The sequence below is a fragment of the Nicotiana tomentosiformis genome, chromosome 12 (genome assembly GCF_000390325.3).
Source record: "Nicotiana tomentosiformis chromosome 12, ASM39032v3, whole genome shotgun sequence".
Lineage (NCBI taxonomy): Eukaryota > Viridiplantae > Streptophyta > Magnoliopsida > Solanales > Solanaceae > Nicotiana > Nicotiana tomentosiformis.
In genome coordinates this window covers 110,814,997-110,839,373 of record NC_090823.1, presented here as the reverse complement: position 1 = coordinate 110,839,373, position 24,377 = coordinate 110,814,997, and the positions used below count along the sequence as shown (strand labels likewise).

Genomic DNA, 24,377 nt, shown 5'->3' with positions numbered 1-24,377 from the left:
CGGTTTTTTAATACCGATGCACCGGAACCTGCTAAGCCCATTAACCCATTAACGAGTTGTTAACAGGCCACAGCCCGGTTCAGCCCGATTTTTATTTTCTTTTTTCTTTTTCTTTTTACCGTTGCCAACGGTCAAATTCAGATATGACTGTTGGCCAACGGCCTTTTTTTGCAGAAATGGCTATTTCGGCCTACCCTCTTAAGAAAATAGCCCCCACACCCCTAGTTTTTGATAAATTACAATTTTAACCTTTTAAAAACTATAAATAGCCCCACTTCTTCTTCATTTTTTCTCACAATTCACTCTCTTACTACTCTAATTCTCTCTTGATATTATTGATTATTGTTCTTAAATTCTCAATTACTTATTATTTCAAGTTTCATCAAATATTTAGTTTAGCCATTACAAAATTATTATTATCAAATATCAAGTATTCAAGTGAAGTGTGGTATCAAGTATCAACTATCAAGTATCGATCTATCAATTGAAGTTTGATTTTTGATATCAAATTTAGTGCGGCATCCGGAATCCCGGTACACTCGTTCTATATCTTTCTCTTCTTTGGTGTATATTTATTTTATTATTTACAATTATTAATTTAATTTACATAATGAATATATTTAGAGCAGCCAAAAAAGCGTGCACTAGTAGAGGTGGTAGTAAGAAAACTTTCAAAAGATCAAGAGGTGGTACTTGTTCTTCTAGTAGTTTTACACATATTTCTGAAAGTTCACGTGAAAATTTAAATGTAGATTATGGGGGACTTCAAGAAAATTATGGTATAGATGATGATTTAGATGATAATTTAGATGATATTCCATTTTCATCACCTGATAATCTTGAAACACCACCAGCTACACCTGGTAATGCTAGTCAAATTCAAAATATTAGGGGTGGAAGTCGTGGTAATACAAGTAGGCCTCCCCTCCCTATTAAGAAAAATCGAAGATTAAGAAGTAAGTGTTGGAATATTTTCGACAGACTAGAAGAAGATAAAAATTATGTAAGATGTAAAATTTGTAAGGATATTTATAAACATGAGACCGGTAAGGGAGAGGGGACGGGTCAACTTCGTAGGCACATGGTAGACAACCACCCTCTTGATTGGGGAGTAGATGAGGAAGATGGGCAACAAAAACTTAACCCGGGTACTGGAGGGTTAATGGGTAAATACGATATTAAGAAAGATCGGGAAGAATTAGCTAAAATGATTGTTTTAGGTTGTTTACCTTTTAGTTTTGCTGCTTCACCATATCTTGTTACTTATATTCAAAGAATTTATAACCCTTTATTTAAAGGTATTCCTAGAAGTACTTGTAGAGCTGATATCTTTAGGCTTTTCGGACAATATCAGACATATATACGTTATTTGTTCGCCAGTCTTTCTTGTAGAATTTCTCTTACTTCTGATATTGGTCGTGCTATAAATGGTAATGATTATTTGACTGTTATATGCTATTGGATAGATGGTATTTTTGTTATGCAAAAACGTATTATTGCTTTTAAATATGATGAAGATCAAAGTCATACTGGTGCATTTATAAGTAATACTATCCATGAAGTTGCTATATTTTATAATCTTGCAGAAAAAGTTTTGTGTATGTCATTTGATAATGCTTCTAACAATAATGCTGCTATTACAATATTAAAATTGCATCTACACCCACCACTTCCTGAAATATTTCATGTTAGATGTGTATGTCATATTTATAATTTGATTGTGAAGAGTGGCCTTGAATTATTTAGAGATGATATCACTTTAGTTAGAAGAGTTGTTGGTGTAATTCAAGGAAATAATAGAAGTGCTAGATTAAATGCATTTAAAGAAAAATATCTACACTATGGACTAAAACCAAGACTCATGCCTGAAGAAATAGTTACTAGGTGGAATTATACTTATTTATTCTTAAAATGTTGTTATAAACATAGAATGCCTATAACTGAAGTTGCTAATTCTCATTGTACCGATCCTACTCGTTTGTTAACATCTAGAACTTGGGATGTCATTGAAGATGTTGTAAAGTTTTTACAAAAATTTTATGTGGCTACACTTGAGTTTTCTGGAGCTTATTATCCTACTATTGCAAATGGTTTAGTTCATATTGTTGAAATTTCTCTTTTACTATATAATTTGAAGAAAAAAGAAGGATATACTTCTGTTGTTGAATCTATGCTAGATAAGTTTAAAAAATATTTTTACCCAATTCCCTCTATTTACCTAATTAGTGCTATTTTAAACCCTTCTATCAAAATGGCCATTTGTCGCCAATTAATCACTGCTTTACATTCTTATATGGATATTGGACCAACTGAAACTCCTGATATTGGCACTTGTATTTCTGATCTACACAAACATTTAGAAATATTATATAATTATTATACTAACATTGTTGATGTTTCTTCTGCTGTAGATGCAAATATTCCTTCAAGTTCAGTTTCAACATCTGGGACCAGTGCTTTGGATGATAATGATGGTGTTGAAGATTATTTGATTTGGTCTACAATAGGGGAGCATCAACAAACCAGTAGCAGGAATATTGATGAACTTCAATTCTACTTGCAAAAGTCAGCAGAGCCCCGCACAAAGGAATTTTTACCGCTAGGTTAGTGGAGGAGCAACTCAAATCAATTTCTTGTTCTTTCGGCCATGGCTCGAGACGTGCTAAATGTGCCGATTTCAACAGTCGCATCAGAGAGCGCATTTAGCCAAGCAAGGCAGCAACTAGGAGATACCCGTCATTCATTGGGTAGCAATGCTTTGAAAATTCTAGTGTGCTTCAGAGATTGGATAAGATCAGAACGACGAAATCAAGGGCGTGACGAGGTAGATGAAGCGGAGGACCAAGAAATTGAAGATATAATAGTTTATGGTTCTGATTCAATCAATGCCGGAAACCAAGAACCTCATGTTGACATGGATGAACTTACAAAAATGATGCAAAACATGTGATGTACTATTTGTTTTTTATAATTATTGTAAACTTGTAATTTGCAAGTTCAAAAATAACAAAATCAAAAAAGAACTTGTAACTTAATTTGAAGTATTATATATTATTCAATAAAAATATCAAATGAAAGTCTTCACAGCTTGATCCTTACATATAGGTCTTATTAAATAATTTTTTGTAGCCACTTACTTTCAAATTTTAATTTTAACATTATAAAATTCAAATTTCAAATTTTAAATTTTAAACTTCAAAGTTTAATTCTAAGCCTTAAAAGTTTGCAAACACTTAAGTATCAATAACATTGAATAAGAAAAATAAAATTTACTTTACAAAAATAAAAATAAAAATAAAAAATCCACGGCCCGCTAATAGCCCGAACCCGGACGGACAAAAAAAACCCGAAAAAGTACAGCCCGCTAACGCAACCCGCTAACAGCCCGCAACATTAAACGGACGGGCTGCTTTTTTTTGTGTCCAGCCCGTTCCAGCTCGCCCGTTAAACAACCCTTGGTGCAACACGTGTATATGTTAGAGCTATTTTTAACCGTTCTCATATTCTATCTTCTTTATTTTCTATTATCTTGACCTTTCAGTTTTTTATGCATTCTAAATGAATTCTTAATATACATTCTATTAAGATAACCAAAAAACCATTAAATAAGAATAACAAAAAGTAAAAGTAAATTTTGAAAAGAAAAAAAAAACGTGGGAAGCCGTTTATGTCCACAAATGCGAAATATATTTACATGACCAGGTTTTAATATCATTTTGGCTTTTGGTTTTCTTGTAAAAATTCAAACATGAAACATCTTATTAGTAAAGGTAAAAGAGTCACACGTGCAAGTTCAGTTGCTTTATCAAATAAAAGTAATGGTTTGATTACAAAGTTTATTATTAAGTCATAAAGTTCGTATGCCTTTTTGTATCCCAAAGAATGAAAATGTAATAAATAGCAAAGAATTATTTCATCCGTTGCAAAAAATCATAAGATAGTTAATTAAATGGTGATCAATAATCAACTTATATAAGTGAATTTTTAAAGCAATAATATTTATAAGCATTACCATGTAAAGCTTATCTTCTTTCGGTTTCACTTTATCAAAGTCTTCTGATATAACTCATCATTCTTGCCAAAACTTTTCAGCTTATTGGAATCACTAGGAGCTAGGTGAAGTTTTTGCAAAACATTTTAGCTTTTAGACTAAACCAAGCTTCTCTGTTTTTTTTTTTTTAAGTTGAAGTGTTTTGTCAGACTTTTAAAAGAAAAAAAAAAGTATTTTAGAAGCAGTTTTGGAGAAGCAGAAAAAATAACTTCTTCTCATAATTTTTTTTGTTGAGAAGTAATTTTGAGAAAAATACACTTAGAAGTATTTTTTAAAAACTTGGTCAAACACAAATTGATACTTAGAAGTATTTTTCAAATTAATTAAGAAATCATGAGTTAACATTTGTGTCGTAATATTTTTTATATTTTTTATGTAGTGAACTGGTTTAGAAAAGGGTTAAAACTAAGTTGTTTGCTACTATCTGGGGAAGCAACACTATTCTACTAATACCAAACAGAAGTACTTTAAAAGTTTCATAATTTATAATTGCAGTCTTTTTCTTTAATTTTAAACATCTTTAATGTTTATGTTATGCTTAATTTCCCATGTCTAAGTCGCTGCCGGGCAATCATTTTCCTTCCCTACTCTGTTCTTTGTCCTTTCCTTTGTTTGAATAAAACAGTGAAAATGAAAATTTTGTAGAATTTTTCGGTAATTAAAGTTCTACCATAGTTCCATGTTCGCTTCATCTCAGTGCACTAGATCATATTTAATTCACCAATTTTTTTCTTATGAATATGCTGCCATGTCAAAGGTTAAACGTTTTCGGAATCCATTAAAATCAGCTCATGGACCATATGATGCTCCTGGACGTTCTTCATCATCAACAACTCCAGCCCCGTCACTTGCTATAGAGCCCTCACTTTCGTTACAAGTTCCCCCACATGCTCCTACAAGTTCCTCAGTAGCTGATGAAGTCTCACAACAAGAACAAGCACCGACTCAGCCTTCTTATCCAAGTGCAATGTCCATACGCCATCATGGACGTGAATCTACACAATATTAAAAAGTATAGGCAATAGGTATATGCCTTATATGTATGTTTATTTCACTTTATAAATTTCTGATGTTTTTCCTTTTGGTTGACTAACTTGATTTTTTTATTAAAGACTCAAACAACCCTACCAAACACATTAAGATCAAGGTCAATGAGGTCAACAACCTACATATCGGAGAACGCATCATTGTGGACTTTGATAACTACGATGCAGCATATGGGGAAGCGCAAGGGTTGTTCGCTGGATATTGTGGATTACTGGCTATTGACGGTAATTTCTTCCCAATTAATTTTAACAGGTGGTCAGGACCATCAAGCATTCCTAAAAAATACAAGGAAGACTGCTTTGAAACAATGCTAAAGGTATTACACATATATCTATTTATTGTAACTAGATTTTTATTATTGTATAGAAAACTAAATTTGTTTTTCTTTTTCATTTGAAGTCTCGGTTCTTTTTTAGGACTACTAATGCCATTGCATACAGATATTGCAATGCTAGTTTGAACAAGAAATGGGCTATACATAGACATAGGCTGTGGGATGAATTTTATGACCCAGCCAAAAGTAGAACTGAACTTTTAAGCAATGTGCCACCGGGTATAAATAGAGATCAGTGGGCTTATTTTGTTGCTTATCGTCTAAAATCATCAATAATTGTAAGATTATGATTATTTGAATAGATTTTGTTGTCGTTATGATTAAATATTAGACTAACTTTTTAAATTGTTATTATTTTGTTGTTAGGAAAGTTGTAGAAGAAATAAAGAAATTCGCCGCAAGCAAACAATGCCTCACACTGGTGGTTCCAAAGCTAACTCGAGACGACGACATGAGCTGGTATTCATGTTAACTTAATAGTTTTACTTGTTCTCTAATTTAAATTCTTTATTACAATCTATTTAATTTATCTCTTTCTTAGTTTTTGGAAACTAGAGAAAATCCTACTCGGGGAAAGATGTTTATCGAAACTCATTGGAGAAATCGAGAAAGGATGGATCATTTATAAATGACGAGGCAAGGACTATAGTGGTAGGTTCAGCTGTGGTGTATTTTTTTGACATTATTTGAAGTTCTATTTTAACATTTTGCATCTCAATCTTACTTTCCGTAAATACTAATTGATAATTTCTCTGCTTGTAGGAACAAATTGAATCGACTCAAGGCAATAACAATGAATCTGAAATTTCCACGGATGATATTATTGGCAAGGTGTTAGGGGCAGAGCATTCTGGGAAGGTACGATGTATGGGTATGGGAGCAGCTCCTTCAAATACATTCAAGAATATCAAGCAACAACTTAATGAGCTGAACCATTTTTCATCTAGTTTCGGCGCATCATCTACAACTTTCAGCTATTTGCAACAAGAGGTCACTCATTTGAAGTCCCAATTAGCAAGTACCTTAACTGCACTAAAAGCTTACATGATATCAAAGGAAGGAAGAGTTTCTGAGCAATTTACTGGTTTGTTTGCTCCCCAACCACAGGTAAGAAGAATATTAGGAGTTCTGTGCTTTGTGATGTCTTCTGTGTTATCTTTTAATTTGGTCCGATTAGACTATTGCAAGGGAAAGAAGGATGCATAATAGATAACTGTAAAATACATTACTGTACATTTGATTCTTGACGATACTAAGTTGCGTACCATAATTTAGAATATTGTACATGCTTCGGCATGGTTGATTGAAGACATCTGAAACATGCCTTCATGTGTAGTAGGGAGATATTGGTATAAATTATTTTTGTTTTTCTCTCACTTAGGAAAGCATTTCCATTTATATGTATAATCTAACTTGAGAATCTTCCATGTATAGAAATTATATCTCTTAGGATACAATTGCTTCTTGTCTAACAGAATGTCATAAGCATTATTATTAGGCAAGTGAATTGTCACGAGGATATAGTCCTCATCTTGGTCATAGCTAGATAATCATGGCTTTAAGGAAGCATTCAAAATTTGGTATAATGGTCAGATTTTTCATCTGAATATGCTTTTTATTGTTTCTACCTAGTGATGATACAAAGTGTGACTTCACCGGTGGATGTAAGAGGATCATCGGGCAGCAACTACCAGAATCACCAAGCAAAGACTTAAAATTTTATTTATTCAATGTGGAACCATTGTTGCTTTTATGGATTTTAAGTAGTAATGTTTAGGAACTACTTTAGTTTATATTGTTTTAGTATCATTTGTAGTACTTGAATTTGTGGCTGTTGCTATTGTGGATGTTTTAATGAAATTAGATTTCTGTTTATTTAGTAAATAATTTATTTTTTTGTTTATGCATATGATGATACAAGCTTGATCTTATTTAATCATGCAATATTTAATGAGAAGAAATCGCATTTCAATATTCAACTCGTGAGGATAATTAATCCTCATAAATTAAAATTTATAAAAGAGATTATATTGTGACGATTATAGACCCCAACTAATTAATTATTTTTAACATAGAGCTCATATTGTGATGGTTATACACTGTCACTAGATTATTATTTTTAAATCACAACTCGTATTGTGACAGTTACAAAGCCCACAAATTATTATTTTTTAGCATTAAAATCATATAAAGGAGGTTATAACCTGCCCTTAATTGACTTTAAAAAATTCACTAATTACAAATTTAATTTGCGGAGGTCGTCGTGGGGTCGTCCACCCCTCCCCCCCCTCACAATTCAATTTGTGGGGGTCCGAAACCGTCACAAAATTAAGAAAAAACTCCACAAATTACACCTTTTCTTGTAGTGACTCGGTGTTGTTAGAAGATTTCAGCATATTTAATTTTTTCTTTTATTTTCTTATCCAAAGATAAATTACTATACTATTCTATTATTTGTACTACCACTATAAAATATTTATATTGATTAGTACAGAACGCACGTGTACAGAAACTAATCTATTTATATGTATGAAGGGGTGGATTTAGGGGCGGAAGCAGGTTCACGAACCTCCTTCACCTGAAAAATACACTGTATATATAAGACAAAATTTGTTTTGCGCCTCTATATATTATAATTTGAATCCTTTGATAGAGCTCGAAAACATCTCAGTGGTAAAGGGGTTTAGAACTTTTGTGAGGTCGATGGTTCAATTTCCACTGGCATCATAGTTTCTTTTAATTTTTTAACTTTTTCTTTTTGAATTCGTTAACGGAAATTCGGCCTCCGCCGCTGTGTATGATTATATTAATCTACTACGTCTCAACCACCATATTCATTTTGAGTCGCCTGACTCGAAGTCTAATGTGGGGCACAAAAACTTGGACCAATGTTACCTTTGGAGTTACCCTAAGCTAGCAGACTTGTTTCTTTCAAGTGTTAGGTTTATTAACAGTGTACTGAAACAACTTTGACTTGCCTAATTTAAAAGAAAAACAATACAAATATGATTTCGATTTTTCCACATAAAACATTTGGATGACCTTCAATTTTGGTTTGCTAAACTGTGTCAGCTGCTTTGAGGAGTTCGTAGTACTGTATTGACTGCAATAATTGGGTTGCAAAATAATACTACTCTGAAATCATTTGACAGGGTACAAAAATTGAAATATTTTGTTTGACTTGTAGTAATAGCTGTGAAGTTGTCTAAATTAAATTTGATAGTATATTATAGAAACTTATAGAAATATTTCAAAAATATGTAAAAGAATATATATATATATATATAATGAACCCAAACATTTTGGGATGCTTGAATAAAAGTGTCAAACAAATATCAGCTATCATCTCAAAAACACAATTACTTGCATGCTAATATTATATCCACTTAAATATTGTTGAATTGTAAGATAATATTATATCCCCAAGTGAAGCCAAGAAGCGCAGTAATAATGTGTTACTGCTTACTACGTTTGAACTAGTATGGAATGTGGTAAAATAATTAGGATCTCTTTGCTTTTAATAAAAAATTTGGAATTTGAGTGATGAATAATACATACGTTTTCACTTTAATGGACATTAGAAGACTCAAATTCCCATTAATCAAAGAAAAAAAAATTAGAACTTAGAATGGTCATTGACATATTAATGATTCTAATAATTGTAGGACCAAAAATGAAAATAAATAAATAAGGGGAAATAAGGGGGGAAGTAGAATGTTTTTACCGGATGAATTTCGTCGGCATATGAAAATATGCTGGTTGGTTTGCTACTGGATTTAACAGTATTTTAGTTTTGACGTCAGCACCATTATCCTATATTTGTTCTTATTTGACTAATATTATTTAGTTGCTTAATGTAGGTAAGTTTGCCTGTCAGCACGACTTATAATAAAACTCTAATAAGTCCAAAACAGAGAGAGAGATAATAACAAAATTTATATGATGGTTTTCAGATTTGACATTTTTTTTATTTTTCTATGAAACAAGAGAAAAAGAAGAAATTCAATTGAAATTCATGGTTCGACAGTCACTGAATTTGAATTCTCATTTATTTTTTAATGAAACAAAGAGAAAAAAAGAAGAATTCAACTGATCATGAAATTCATGGTTCGAGAGTATCACATATAAAATAAAAATAATAAAAGTAAAAAATATTATGTACTCTAATCGCTCAAAGGCATAAAATTAAGTAACAGTAAATTAAGATTAATAAAATGTTATAATAGGTAAATTCATACTATAACGTGACATTGTATAAGTGTGTATAAATTAAAGTTTTGACTTTAAATCATAAATTCACGTCGAAAAATTTATTTTTGAAGGATAAAACACTCTTTATAAAGGCAATTTAATTTGTACTTTTTTTATGAAACAAGGGAAAACAATTCAATTGAAATTCATTGTTCGAGAGTCACTTAATTGAATTCGGAATAATTCACTTATAGAAATATAAGTTCTTGACGGTTGAATTGATTTCCCACCCAAGTATTAATTTAGAGGGTATGACTAGTCCAAATTTGTGTCGTATAAGAACTATTGAAGGGGGAAATATTTACTACGAAGATTTTTTTATTTTTTTTACTTAAACTCGAAACCTTTAATTAAATATCGAAAGATTTTATCCATCCTATCACTATCTTCGCAGACTAACACAACGACGATAACTTCTTAATCTAAACTAGTTGGAGATGTCTTCTTGGTAATTTAGGCAATAGATCCAAATAGAGGAATAACGTCTCACTTCTAATTTACAAAGTAAGTAGCATAGAGAGATATGGAGAAGAAATTATAAATTTATAAATATTTTAACATGTTTATCACTAGAAAGTTAATTTTTTTGCAAATAAATACCATGATATGGTTAAAAATGGAACTTCTAATTTGGCGGCTTCCGATATAGAATATTTGAATTATGCGTATTACGAAGAGGTACCAACTTATTCCATGAGCTCTTTTTTGTTTCTTTTGTCATTTTCATCTTAAATAAGTCACTGAGAAAGTTAGGTGGGCATTAATTTAATAATCCATATGCCAAGAAAGGACTGGATCTAATCTTGCAAACTGAAAAGTAATTATTAATTATTATAAATATTAGATTCAATTAAGAAGAGTCCAAACCCTGTCACTGTCACTGTCACAGCCCAACAGAAACTGGAATACATTGGCACGAGGAAGAGGGACTTTGGGGTTGGCTGCCATTTTGTAGAATATATTTAATATTTTTTCTTTCCTCTTATATTTTTCTATAATTTATTTTTGATAGGCTAGACTCGGGGCCGGATCGAATATTTTTATAACATGGAGTGTATCACTAAAGAAAGGAGAAAAAAGAAAATATTAAATGGGAATTGATCCTATTAGGATTGGGAATTCGGGTAGTGCGGAATATAGTCAAACAACGGTATAATGACAATAACAAAGACAATGGAAGTTGATAACAACGGCAATTAAAGTAGATAAAGAAGACACAAATTTAACGTGGTTCGGTCAAAGTGACTTACGTCCACAAGCGAAGAGGAGCAATTTACTATAACAATAAGAGTATAAAAGAGAGTACGAAATTAGAGTAAATACTCTAATTAATCCCAAATACTCTAAAGGAATAAACTCACAAGATCACTCCAAATAAAGGGTTCACATAAGTGCTTCCCAACACTTAACTCTCATACAAAACACTCTTAATAAAGGAAGAAACAAGAAATGAAGACTCAAGTCTTGTTGGTGTGTCTAAAATGAACTAATGACCTTCCCTTTTATAGGCAAAAAAGTCTTGGCCTCTTAGGTGTAAAAGAAGAGATATAACTTGTGCAAATAATGTCCAACACACAATGCAATATTTTTGGGTCCTAAAGAATATTGCCAATAAAGTCTACATTCTGCAAAGATGCTTATGTTTATGTGATAGTGACTCCATTAGCCAAAATAATGGTCATATTACAGATCCCTCCTCTAGGTAAAAAAAACTAAGAATACAATCAAGTGTACCATTTAGTCTCTTTAGAGCATGAGTACCAACAGATGATATTTGATCAATTCTAACAAACATGTACATAAAATACCTTATTTGACGAAGAGACTATGAGATGATATTTGATCAATTCTAACAAACATGTACATAAAATACCTTATTTGACGAAGAGACTATGGATTAATGTGATCCATTTTTTATGCTATAAATCTACCTTTGGCTAGACTCAGTGAATTTTGGGAGGAAAGTAGACTAGACTCAGTGACTTTTGGGAGGAAAGTAGAAAATAAGAAGGTGGTAATTAATGTAGAAACTACATTAAATTAAGTAATTTAATTTTAGTTGTTGAAAATTGAAGAAAAAAATACTATCACTTAATCATAATTAAGTATAAATATATGTATAAGTAACACATGTATTGCATTAATTAATTTAGTGCAAACAATGAGTCCAAATAAGTATTTACAGAATAAATCATCAGTACTTGTAACTCCAATTTCAAGCAGATATTAGCTTTAGCCCTTCTTTTTTTTAAAGATAGTGTACACATTTTAATATCAATATTTAATAGTTTTAATCAGAGAAGTATTTGATATTAATCTATTTACTTATACATATCACTTAATTTAATGAAATGATAGGGGTTGATTTCTTCTTCTTTTCTAAAATGTTAAGTAAATATTTTTAAAAAGGTTCTATATATTATCAAAACAACTACTATCCATGTGTCTTTCATGTTCTTTTTCTTTCCTGAAAATCAGGAATTATTTTTTGTACTAGACAATCTTTCTTCAATTTGGTCTTAATGATCAGACTATTGCCAAAACAATTGACTAGTAAATGAATATTTTTAATATATTCAAACATCAAATGATTTTTTTTTACATTTGTGAAGCATATAATTAATCCTTGTATAAAATTGCCTTTGGATATGTATAGTATTTTGTAAATATTGAATCTTTGTAAATCAATATTTGGGCATCAATTTTGCTAGGAATTTCAATTTTACTTAAAACAGAGAATTGGAAGTTGAAATGAAGGGTTAAGGCTGTATTTTAGTGAAATTTTGACTGCTGACATTTTTTATTTTGGCAAAATTTCCCGCACGTTTTCCATTTACAATTCAGTCCAACTTTATTACAAACTTTATTACCTTACCCACCTGTACCTACCAATTTCTTTTTTTCTCAGCAAATGCTAGTTCCTTCATGAGTCTCTTTATTAAAATTTTATAGAAATATTTTAACAAATAATTTCTTGAAATATTTTTGTGCTTGGGAAGTATTTTTTCTAAGATAAGTTGTACGGTTTTTTTTCACTATAATAATAACATAGGCAGTATATTAAAGCCTGATAGAACTATCGTTTCATAAAAATGTGGCAAAGCTTGGAAACCATTCCAAACATTATTCACAGAAAAATATTATCCACACAAAAGTTAAATTCACTCAATTATTATTTCAAAATAATATATAAGGTTATGTAACTTATGTTCAAACGCTTACAGATTTGAGAATCAATTGTAATTTTTTAAATAATGCTTACTCATAATATTCTCTATTTGAATGTCAATTTCCTTAGGTGCAGGAGAATAATGAGGTTCAAATTTCAAAAAGGACAGCCCGGATGCACAGGGTATAGGGAAGGGCAGCCTGGATGCATTAGATATAATAGTCAATATGCACATAAACAAATCTCGGCATCACCTTGTGTCTTATACATGTACTTCTTAAATTAATTGGAGTGTTAATGATATTTTTCCAAATAAACTTAAGCATGAATAGTATATAGAGTGTACGAATCTTCTTATATACTCCCCTTTAACTTCTCATATAATAATAATTGAAAAAATAGAAAAAAGTTAATTACTCTTCTTTAAAAGGAAAATAGAAGTTGTCACACTAGTTGAGTAAATAGAATAATCTAAAAAGTGGAACAAAATAATGATTCAAATAACTGACACATGTTAGCTATTTTGATTTTTGAGTAAGCAGGTGTTTATCAAATTGATGTAACGTGAGCAGATTCTCCCGCTATCGCAAGTCACAAATCACCAAGAAGATAATCAAACTTTAACCCAATTAATAAATAAAAAAGGCAATCGAATCACTTCCTAAAATGATTCACTTTTTGGACCGTGATACTATTTTTTGCGTGACACGCTTTTCTCTTTTAACATATACTTATATTTATTTTATTTGTAGTACGTGTAAAAAAAAATGACTTCTTTTTATATTCGGAAATAATTTACCTTTATGCAATGATTTATAGCCACACAAAAATATATGTGCCTCATTTTACACCACAAGGTCAAAAGAATTCTTTTTTTCCTTAAACTTCGTGCCCAATCAAATAAGTTTACATATATTGAAATAGATGACGTAAAAAAGAATGAGATCTTTATATTTAAGAATAATTTGATTTTAATAAAATAATTTTAGGGTCTATGGGAAACATCATCTCTACCTTCATAAGGTAGGGATATGTATGCATACATATTATTCTTCCTATATCTCACTTGTAAAATTACACTGAGTTTTTTTTTGTTATTGTTATAATAAGATAATTTATGACCATGCAATTGTATATGATTTGTTTTACCTTACAAATTTCGAATTTTTTTTTCTTTTTTATACTTCATACTGAATTAGTTAACTTAAAATGAAAAGATGAAGTAATTTTCAAGGTAAAAAAAATAAGTAATTCCTACATTCTAGGTAGTCCATTCAAATGGTGCTAATTCTTTTTGCGAAATAAAAAATAATAAATAAAAAATTCAATTTAAAAAATCAGAAATTGTGATGACTGATTTATTTATTAATCTTTGAAAAGCATGTTTTGGAAAAGAAATAAAGCAATTGACTAGTTTAACCAATTTGAAACTTTTGAAAGTAATAAAAGTCGTATAAAGAGGAAATAATATTAAGCATTTTGAGTTGTCTCAATAATCATATAAATTGTGACGGATACAACACATTCCTTAAAAATATGATTTAACTTTTAGTGTCGGTTTGGAAAGTCACTCGATTTTTAGAATTGGTGTAATTACTAGGGTAATAATTACATAACCTAATAATTACGACGATCAGTTTGTTTGTCACAACGTAATTACAGTGTAATTACAAATATACTGTTTGGTTGCACAAGTGTAATTACATAGTTAGATTAAATTTTAAATGAATGATCAAAACTTAAAAATTTAAAGTAATAAATATATGGCTATAAATAATTTTTTATAAGTATAAATGATGTTAGATTTGGTATTTAAGATGCATATTTTGTCTTGAATATACACTAATTAGCTAGTAATCATATATTTATAACTAATATTAAAAAAAATAATTGATATATATTTTTCAAATTAATAATATTTAGTTTAATTGATTATAAAAATTAAAAACATACATTTTGTAAGAACATCATGAAATGCGTGTTTGATAAAATAAATTAATATTTATAAATATAATGTCATAACATTATGCAAATATTTGACAAAACTAATCTACCAATTCTATCTGAAAAATGAACAACATGCAATGTGAAATAACAAGCCAATACTACTAAAACAAGTAAATTATAACCATAAATATAACACAATTCCAAACTCCAAAAAAAAAAAAATACTTTAACATATGTCAAATTCCAACATAATAAAAATAAGTTCCAATACAACTTAAGATTATGAAACATAATAAGTTTATAACCTCATTCAAAAACGAAATTCTACTTTAATGACATCACTCATTATATGCCAATTTTGTTTATGACTCATTATTTTTAATATTAAGAGGTGTAGTTTCAAAAACTAGAATAATAACGCAGTTACGTTAAATGAAGAAAATAAAATAAATAAGAAATAAAATATATGAGCAATTACATTGAATCACAAGAAATAAAGGTAAGGAAATAAAAGATAAATAATGTACAAAAAATTATTTTAAAATTAAAATAAAAAGTTATAAAGAAAATAAAATAAAATAAGAACAAAAAGGAAAGAAATTAAAAAGTAACATTATAATTACACATTCTAATTACCATCAATTCTCACTTCCCCTTGGGAATTGGAGAATCCAATTATACCCAATTTCATGCTGAATTACTTGGTCAGACAAACATGTCAAACTGTGTAATTACACCCAAATCTAATTCCTAGGTGACTTTTCAAACAGGTTCTTAAACACATTCAGTAAAATAATTTATATTATTGACGTAATATAATCAGTTATAGACTTAAGGTGAATTACCTACCATATTTTCTAGATTATTAAGCCAGATTGATATAAACAATTAAAACACAATCAATTCTTAAGTGACTTCATTCTTTATATGTGTACAAATTAAACTATTTTTACATATTGGAACTTCTCAAATTATTAGACTAGGAGGAAGCTCTCTCTCTCTTTCTCTCTCTTACTTTGCATTTATTAATATTTTGGGGAAAATGAAAATTGGTTGTTACGAAGTCTGCATTTGAGGGCTGGGGCAAACTACTATATATAATCCCCAACGGAAACATGAACTAATTCACCTTCTTTTTTCTTCTTCTTCTTCTTCTCCTCGAATCACTCACGCATTTCCCATCTCTCTTTTTCTTCTGTTAAACAAAACATTCTCTCCTATTTTTGAGGGAGAAATTGTTTGGATCTGTTCCGTTTACTCAAAGAAGAATCAATGGCACCTCCTCAACAGAAGAATGTCGGAATCCTCGCCATGGAAATTTACTTCCCTCCTACTTGCATTCAGCAGGTAATTAATCTCCTTTATACTTACAGACACAACATATGCGTTTTGGAATTTATGAATCTGTTTCAATATCGTAATTTTCGCTTTAATTTTAATTGAGAGAGAAATGAAATACGAGCTTCTTATTTTCTGTTGCGCGATCGGAAATATAGATTTCTACGCCTTTTTAGTTTTATGATTAGGAGTCCTGAAGTTCATTAAAAAGTTGTCTTTTATGTTTATTTATTGAAAAGAAATTTACTGCTGCCGATTTTACTTTTTCGATGTGGAATGAAATTTTAAAGAGGAACGACTGGGAAAATGCATGCGATTTTCTGATTTATAAGTTTGAAGCTTTTTCTCATTTTAATATACAGAGAGAGTCTCCTGCTTCCCTGTTATACATAGAAACTAATGCTTCCGTCCCATTTTTTTGTGGCTTTGTTCGACTAGGCACAAAGTTTAGGAAAGAAAGATAGATGTACTCAAACTTGTGGTCTTAAAATAAGCCATAGACATTTATGTGGCTGTAAAGTATTTCATTAAGGGTAAAATGATAAGATTAAAGTTAAATTGTTTCTAAATATATAAAAAATGTCATTCTTTTTTTGGACAGAGTAAAAAAGAAAGCGTGCATACATGCATTGGGATAGGGGGAATCATTATTTATCATGCTTAAGATGATTTCTACCAAAAGAATGTGATTTTGTAGTATAGCTTGCAAGTATAGATATTAATGCATGTAATTGATATTGAGTGCATTCTTTTCGAAACTTCCTAATATGCTCATGTGGTAGCTATGTACTCTATAATCATTTTGCTCCATTCTGGTCAATTTCATTGTAATTCTCAACTAAATCTTAATACCTATACAGTCCTCTGCATTCATCGATCGGTGGTGCTTTGCTAAGTTCATATTAACTCCAAAAGATTGTTGGTCTTCTTCATATACTTTCCCCCCCTGTAATTTTAGGTCTATCTCACCTCTTTTAGCACTTTCAGTAGTTAGCCCACCTTCAATCTATGTTGCATTTTGCCCCCATAGAGCTCTATAAGCTCTTTTCAAACATTATTAATGTAATTAACACTTGATTACAGTTATCAGTTTATGAGTAAGATAAATCAGTTAGTAAAATTGTAGGGAGTTAGTTTTCTGATTTCTGCTAAATTCTTGTTCCTATTAACTATGTATAGGAAGTATTGGAAGCTCATGATGGAGCAAGCAAAGGGAAATACACAATTGGTCTTGGACAAGATTGTATGGGCTTTTGCACTGAGGTTGAAGATGTTATATCAATGAGGTATTGCCTCCATCGCTTTTGACTAATGTTCACTGGCTTTAGAAGCTCATAATGCAAAATTGCTCTGTTGTTTGAAGTTGTCAGTAAATTATCTGGTTATTCTCTATTTTAAAGTAGTTTGTTTACTTAACGTAACTGAATGAGAAAGCAATTTGATTTTGGTATCACATAATTATTCTTATTATATTGTTTGTCTTCAGTTTGACAGCTGTTACTTCCCTTCTGGAGAAGTATGCTGTTGATCCAAAGCAAGTTGGTAGACTGGAAGTTGGAAGTGAGACTGTTATCGATAAAAGCAAATCCATCAAGACGTTCCTGATGCAAATATTTGAGGTAATTCTCTAAATTCCTAGTGAGCACCGGTCTAATAAATCGAATGACCTCCTCTTTCCCATTTTATGTTATGGTGCAGTTCAAGCTGTGTCTTATCTCCTAATTCTGTGATATAGTATAAGAATGACCTCCTCTGACTGAAGTAAATGAAAACTTAGTTATTTGTCTGTCCTCAGTTACTGCACCAGCACAAAGATGCGCAGCCAAAGAGACATGATATTTCTCAATTCACTTAATACTGCATCATCTGCTATTCCATGCAGCTCTTTTCTAATCCATCATGAGTTTCCTTACTTTTCAACCACTGTTCTTAGTGAATTGGCCTTGATTGTTCGGTTGCATCAGCTATGTTGTTTGTCTTTCTTAAATTCTACTTCCCCTATTAAAGCTTTATGTTTTAGTATCTCATTAATTGTAATGTGTCTTGTCTCCTGGCCATGTGAAACATGCAGAAATGTGGGAATAGTGACATTGAAGGAGTTGACTCAACTAATGCATGCTACGGTGGAACTGCTGCATTGTTCAACTGTGTGAATTGGGTGGAGAGCTCTTCATGGGATGGACGTTATGGACTTGTTGTATGCACAGATAGTGCGGTAATGATCATCACCGATAAACATTCTATAGTATCTCTATTATCTAATAGACTTTAAATTTACATTCTTTATTTGGCATGTAGCTAGAAATAGACCGGGACCTCTAAGTTGCAATAATATGGTTATATTGAATCATCTTCCATTTAATGTGATTCATGGCTATATCTGTAAAATTTATGTAATGTTCTTCCTTAAGAGGTAAGATGAATCCTATTCACTTATTGGATGTTTTTTATAGGTCTATGCTGAAGGACCTGCTAGGCCAACTGGAGGAGCTGCTGCCGTTGCTATGCTAATTGGGCCTGATGCCCCTATTGTTTTTGAAAGCAAGATCAGGGCTAGCCATATGGCTCATGTCTATGATTTTTACAAACCTATCCTAGACAGTGAATATCCAGTAATTCCCTCTTATCCTTGCAAGTCTGATTAATTATCTGTTTTCACAGGCATGCTTTACGCCTTTTTTCCCCCCAATTTAGTCTCACATGGCCTTAAAATTATTTTTAAGATGGAAAAACACTCATTCTTACGATAAATTTCTTCTGTACTTTTTGTCAGTTGAATCTCAAGTGGCTTCTAAATCGTTCTTTTGGGTGGAAAAGCACTCGTTCTCATAAAATAAATTTCCTTTCTATTTCTTTTTACATGTTCGAGCAATATCATTTGCTAGTTTTAGCTTTGTGCCTCTTTCTTTTCTTGCTTTCCTTATTTCTTTCTTAAGTTTCTAGTTCATCTGGTAATTCTAAGTAATTCTGTAATGTTTCTTTAAAAGCTGTAGCATACAGATTCTAAATAGAAGGATGGTTGACTTGGTTAACACTGGAAAAAGTAGGATTGATGATAATTTTTTTTAAAACCTTCTTTTATATCTCTTTTTTGTTCACCCTGTGAGGTGTGATGAATATTGTTGACTGCAGGTGGTTGATGGCAAGCTTTCACAAACTTGTTATCTCATGGCACTTGATGCTTGCTACAAGAGCGTATGCAACAAGTAAGCTGCTCGGTGGAAACATTCTCCCATTAGGAAGTCAGTCTCTTGATTATCTTGTATTAATTGCTTTGCGGTGTTTCATATTCTAGATATGAGAAATTGGAAAGCAAGCAGTTTTCGATTGCTGATGCAGCCTACTTTGTGTTCCATTCACCGTACAACAAGGTAGTTTATAGAGTCTATTGTGGATTGATGACTTTATTTGTACTTCTTTTCTATCTGAAATTTTATTGACACTTGAATGTTTTGTTTAAATCCTGCAGCTTGTACAAAAGAGCTTTGCTCGGCTGTTGTTCAATGATTTTTTGAGGAATGCTTGGTGGGTTGCAAGTTTCTCTTTCATAGGATTTTTCTTTTTATCATCTAAAAGGAATTTTGTTGACTAAGAACTTTTTCCATTTTCAGCTCTATCGATGAATCTGCCAAAGAAAAGCTTGCACCATTTTTGTCCCTAAGCGGTGATGAAAGCTACCAAAGCCGTGATCTTGAGAAGGTTCACTCTTGAATTCTACACTCTTTCTTCCTCGAAAGACATTCTCGTTCATTTTCTAGTGATCTGAAATATCATTTTTTTAAACACTAAAAATGAAGTCTTAAGTAGGATAAATTGCTCTCAGAGCTATGTGCATTGTGATTGGAACTAACAGCGGATTATTTTAACCATGTACAGACATCCCAGCAAGTTGCAAAACCATTTTACGATGAGAAGGTGCAGCCTACCACATTAATACCAAAACAAGTTGGCAACATGTACACTGCTTCTCTGTATGCTGCTTTTGCATCACTCCTTCACAATAAGCACAACACATTGGTAATCAGGAGTTACTTTTCCCCTTTTGGTCCTGTTGTTTGTTCAGTACTATTATCAACCTGCTTGTTCTAGTTTCTGAATGATTTTGTTACCACAGGCTGGACAGCGGGTAATGTTGTTCTCCTATGGTAGTGGATCAACTGCAACAATGTTCTCACTCAAGCTTAATGAAGGTCAACATCCTTTTAGCTTGTCAAACATTGCAAGCGCGATGAATGTTGCAGAGAAGTTGAAATCAAGACACGAGGTATGTGCTATTTTCATCTATACATATAATATGCAGACTTTGACAATGTTACCAACTCTACCGAAGCTAGAAGACCAAGAAGTTGATACATTTGTAGCTTGCAAATCTTTTTCATATCATGTCTATCTTTTCAACATAACCATCCTTGACATCAATCTTATATGACAGTTGGCTCCTGAAAAATTCGTCGAAATAATGCAACTAATGGAGCATAGATATGGGGCCAAGGACTTTGTCACAAGCAAAGATTGTAGCCTTCTAGCTCCAGGAACTTACTACCTCACAGAGGTTGATTCCAAGTACAGAAGATTCTATGCCAAGAAAGCTACTGAGAATGGACTGGCAAATGGTCACTGAAGATAGTCCCAGCACCTAAGGGTAACGCCACAAATTTGCTTGTGCTCTTTTAGTTGTCAGAGCATAGGGAATAATGTCCTAGTAAAGTTGTTTCTATTTATATAGTGTCTTTTGTTGATTAGCTTCAATGCTTTTCTTTTTTGTATTTCATTTTTTTTCCAATTAAAGTTTACTAATTCGATGTTTATTGTGTTTGTCTTAGAGATTGTAGATGATTGACAAATCATCAATGTAATCTTGATTGAAATTCAATGAGTAGATTTTCTGACCTCTGCACTCATAGTCTTATTTGTTTGTGAACTTCTAAAATATAATCAAAGTAGGTGTACCCTCATGTTGTAGTAAATTCTCAGTCAGCATTTTCAATGTAAATAGGAAAATTATAATACAAGATTTTTGGCAAAGCAGCAGTAAGAAAAGTAGGAAATTCTTAGCATTGAACATGAAGCACAGGTGACTGTACTACGGGTCGAGAGAAGTTCGAAGCAAATATTTCGCTATACAAGAAAAGTCCATTTATGTTTAGCAAATGACTCTTTTTATTTATTTTGGAATTTATGGACTTCTAAGATCACGTCTAAATCTTGAGCAAATTGAAAACTATTAGTGCTGCTCTGTTGGTAAACATTTTGAAGTGTGGAATAAGATCAGGTTGTTCACTTTGGACTACCTGGTAGGGAAACATTCAATGTGGATAAGATCATGTCGGCTCAAACATCACTCAATTGTGAAATCATGAAAGCTGAAGCTTTCGTGGAATTAATCAGAAGACATGGCATTTACCAGTCAGAAGAGAATATCCCAATATGGTAAAGGACCAGCGAATTAATCTATATCTATTACTATATTAAAAAGCACGAAAGTCCTTAGTGAAATGTTGTTCGTCTTTTTTACTCTCTGGAAATAAGGTTCGCACTAGACTAAATAGTTTTGATCTCGAAGCTAATTCTTAGGACTTTGAAATTAAATCAAATTTATTACTTATTAAATCTTACCTTATTTGATTTAATTAAGAAACTATTATATTTAGAACTTTAAATTCATTCAAAATTTTACCATATATAAATTTTACAATTAAATTATCATTAAATAAACACCGAATCTTAAGGGTATGATATGAATGGTCTCTAATTGAACGTTTTTTTAAGCTCAAAAGAGATTCTTTAATTGTGCAAATTTTTAGGTGAACAATTGTTATGTAAACAAATTTTTTAAAAAAAGGTTTAAAAAAAGATGAAGCATTTTGCTTTGTCCGTTACCCCAATTCAGTAACTAACATGTACATGCTATGAGTAGTCTATGTGAGATTGATCCACTGGCTATTAATTTTATTATTTGACAGATAATATGTTTAGATATAAATATTAATATAGATTTTAAAATAAGGAGAACAAATAATTATGAAAATGTTTAATAATAGCAAAGAAAAAAAGAGAAAGAAAAGTGATTGACAAAAGTAATGTAAGACAAACTTAAAGTGCAATTTTTTATCATTTGAAATTATTCTTGTCAAGATAAATATTCCATGATCCAACATCAACAATCTTTGATCTTTTTGAGTGGTATTCCTTAGATTAGTATTGCTTATTAAGTAATATGATATTTGTAATCCATCGAGGATGGGTTTCATTTGGTTCTCTTTGGGATGATAAATGACCTACTTAACCCAATGGTTAGAGTAGTGCTTTCATATGGCGGGAGTCATTGGTTCAAATCCAATAGTAGGTAAAACTTATTAGATATCAGAGTCAATGGTATCCAATAAGGTCTACGACCCACCCTTAGTGATATTGATTTTTTGATTTTGTATCTTTTCTATTTCATTTCATTTTTGAATTTGAATTTTTGCATCAGAATTTGATTCTGTTTGATTGTATTTGATTGTATTCACCCGACAGAATCTAAATAGGATTAGAAAGAGAACTTTTTTTTATTTATTAGAACGTACCAATTAGTTATGAAATTGGATTGATAGCCCCCCCCCCCTCCACCCGTGTTCTAGCTCGTCGGAGAGCTAGATTTGCCTCAATTTTTTGTCTCATTCCTTCAGCCTTTTTCACATTAGCTTCCGCTAGTTCAAGAGTTTGCTGAGCTTCTTGTGGATCAAAGTCACTACCCTTCTCCTCATCATTTACTAAAACAGTGATCTCATTATTTCCTATTCTAGCAAGATTTAAGGCCGTTTCTTCAAATTGCTCTCCATTTCTAAGTTCATAGCCTTCGCGGTAGCTTCATTGATATTACCTACCAAATAAAAGGCCTGTTCAGGAAGACCATCAAATTCTCTGGAAGGGATCAATTGAAATCCTCGAATTATTTCTGCTAGACCAACATATTTTCCTGGAGAACCGGTAAATACTTCTGCTACAAAAAAGGGTTGTGATAAGAAACGCTCAATTTTTCGCGCTCTTGCTACGAGTAAATGATCCTCTTCGGATAATTCATCCAATCCAAGGATAGCTATAATGTCCTGGAGTTCTTTGTAACATTGTAAAGTTTGCTTAACTCTTTAGGCGGTTTCGTAATGTTCCTCACCAACGATCCGAGGTTGAAGCATGGTTGACGTTGAATCTAAAGGATCTACTGCTGGATAAATACCTTTGGTAGCTAGGGGTGGGATAATACCGGCCGAACCGAAAATACCGGCCGAACCGTTAATTTTGATTTTTCGGTTTCGGTTTAATCGGTTTTTCGGTCGGTGCACGGTTTTTAAATTATTAATTTTTAATTTTTCGGTGCGGTTTACGATTTTGGTGTTTCAGTTTTTGGTTTAACCGAATAACCGAAATTTTGGGTATTAGTTAGTACCCATTTTAGGCTGAAGCCCAATATCTATTTGAACTTTGAAGCCCAATTTAGTTTACCCAAACCCAAACTTATTGATAGTTTGTCTAATACCCAAAGTCCAAACCCATTGGTTACAACTGACTAAATCACTAATACACATTACACTTAGTCACTTCCCATTTTCCATTTCCCAAACCTAAATAAAGAATTATATTAGGGTTCTCAAGCCTACATCAATTGAAAAGTTTGCCTCTTCGGTTCTTCCTTCTTCCTGTGCGACTGCTGCGACTTCTTCTGAGTTCCTGTGAGTTCTGCGCCTTCTTTCTCAGCTCAACTGTGACGCCTTCTTCCTCAGCTCATCGCTCATCCTTCATTCTCAGGTTAGTGTGAGTTCTTCTGAGTTATGAAGAAAGAAAATGTCTTAATCTTTTGTGTATGTTGATTTTCAATTAGTCTCACTGTTAGCCTTTTATTTATGTTGATTTTCAATTAGTCTCACTGTTATTCTTTTGTGTATGAAGAAAGAAAATGTCTTACTGTCTTAGTCTTTCACTTCAGTATATTTCAAAATCAGTTCTAACGTATGGACAACTTTACTTTAGTATTACGCACCACAAATTCTCTCAAAATTTCAAAAAGCAATCAAGTACATCAATAAAATAATAAGGTGCTTGGATGTTTCTGCCAAATGAGGTTTATGGCCAACCGAAAAAGCAAAAGATTTGCTTTACATACCACTACAATAAATAAGTATTGTAAATAAACTCTAAAGTTAAAAGAGAAAGGTGCTTGGATGTTTCTGCCAAATGAGGTTTCTAGGTAGATGGCCAAC

The 24,377-nt window shown here is 31.7% G+C and overlaps 2 protein-coding genes across 2 annotated transcripts; both read left to right on the top strand.

The window, feature by feature from the left end:
* The first annotated feature begins 4,799 nt into the window (after window positions 1-4,799).
* Window positions 4,800-6,982, top strand: LOC104117601 (uncharacterized). Its single transcript, XM_033661646.2, has 7 exons — window positions 4,800-5,040; window positions 5,164-5,414; window positions 5,498-5,710; window positions 5,799-5,891; window positions 5,988-6,083; window positions 6,195-6,539; window positions 6,908-6,982. The coding sequence occupies exons 1-7, from the start codon at window positions 4,800-4,802 to the stop codon at window positions 6,980-6,982; spliced, it is 1,314 nt and encodes a 437-aa protein (XP_033517537.2).
* Window positions 6,983-15,854: 8,872 nt separating this feature from the next.
* On the top strand, window positions 15,855-21,038 carry LOC104117600 (hydroxymethylglutaryl-CoA synthase-like). The gene is made up of 12 exons (XM_009628671.3): window positions 15,855-16,146; window positions 17,317-17,423; window positions 17,624-17,756; window positions 18,209-18,352; window positions 18,591-18,749; window positions 19,270-19,343; window positions 19,433-19,508; window positions 19,607-19,662; window positions 19,749-19,836; window positions 20,014-20,154; window positions 20,252-20,401; window positions 20,570-21,038. The coding sequence occupies exons 1-12, from the start codon at window positions 16,072-16,074 to the stop codon at window positions 20,756-20,758; spliced, it is 1,392 nt and encodes a 463-aa protein (XP_009626966.1). The 5' UTR covers window positions 15,855-16,071; the 3' UTR covers window positions 20,759-21,038.
* The last annotated feature ends 3,339 nt before the right edge of the window (window positions 21,039-24,377 follow it).

What these genes read in the sequence shown, in the direction of transcription:
- LOC104117601 (XM_033661646.2), top strand. Translation starts at nt 4,800, where the DNA reads ATGTCAAAGGTTAAACGTTTTCGGAATCCATTAAAATCAGCTCATGGA. An exon ending in GTCTAAAATCATCAATAATT is followed by an intron (nt 5,711 to 5,798) that starts GTAAGATTATGA and finishes TTTTGTTGTTAG; the next exon opens with GAAAGTTGTAGAAGAAATAA. An exon ending in TGTTTGCTCCCCAACCACAG is followed by an intron (nt 6,540 to 6,907) that starts GTAAGAAGAATA and finishes CTTGTCTAACAG; the next exon opens with AATGTCATAAGCATTATTAT.
- LOC104117600 (XM_009628671.3), top strand. Translation starts at nt 16,072, where the DNA reads ATGGCACCTCCTCAACAGAAGAATGTCGGAATCCTCGCCATGGAAATT. An exon ending in CTCCTACTTGCATTCAGCAG is followed by an intron (nt 16,147 to 17,316) that starts GTAATTAATCTC and finishes AACTATGTATAG; the next exon opens with GAAGTATTGGAAGCTCATGA. An exon ending in TCCTAGACAGTGAATATCCA is followed by an intron (nt 18,750 to 19,269) that starts GTAATTCCCTCT and finishes TGTTGACTGCAG; the next exon opens with GTGGTTGATGGCAAGCTTTC.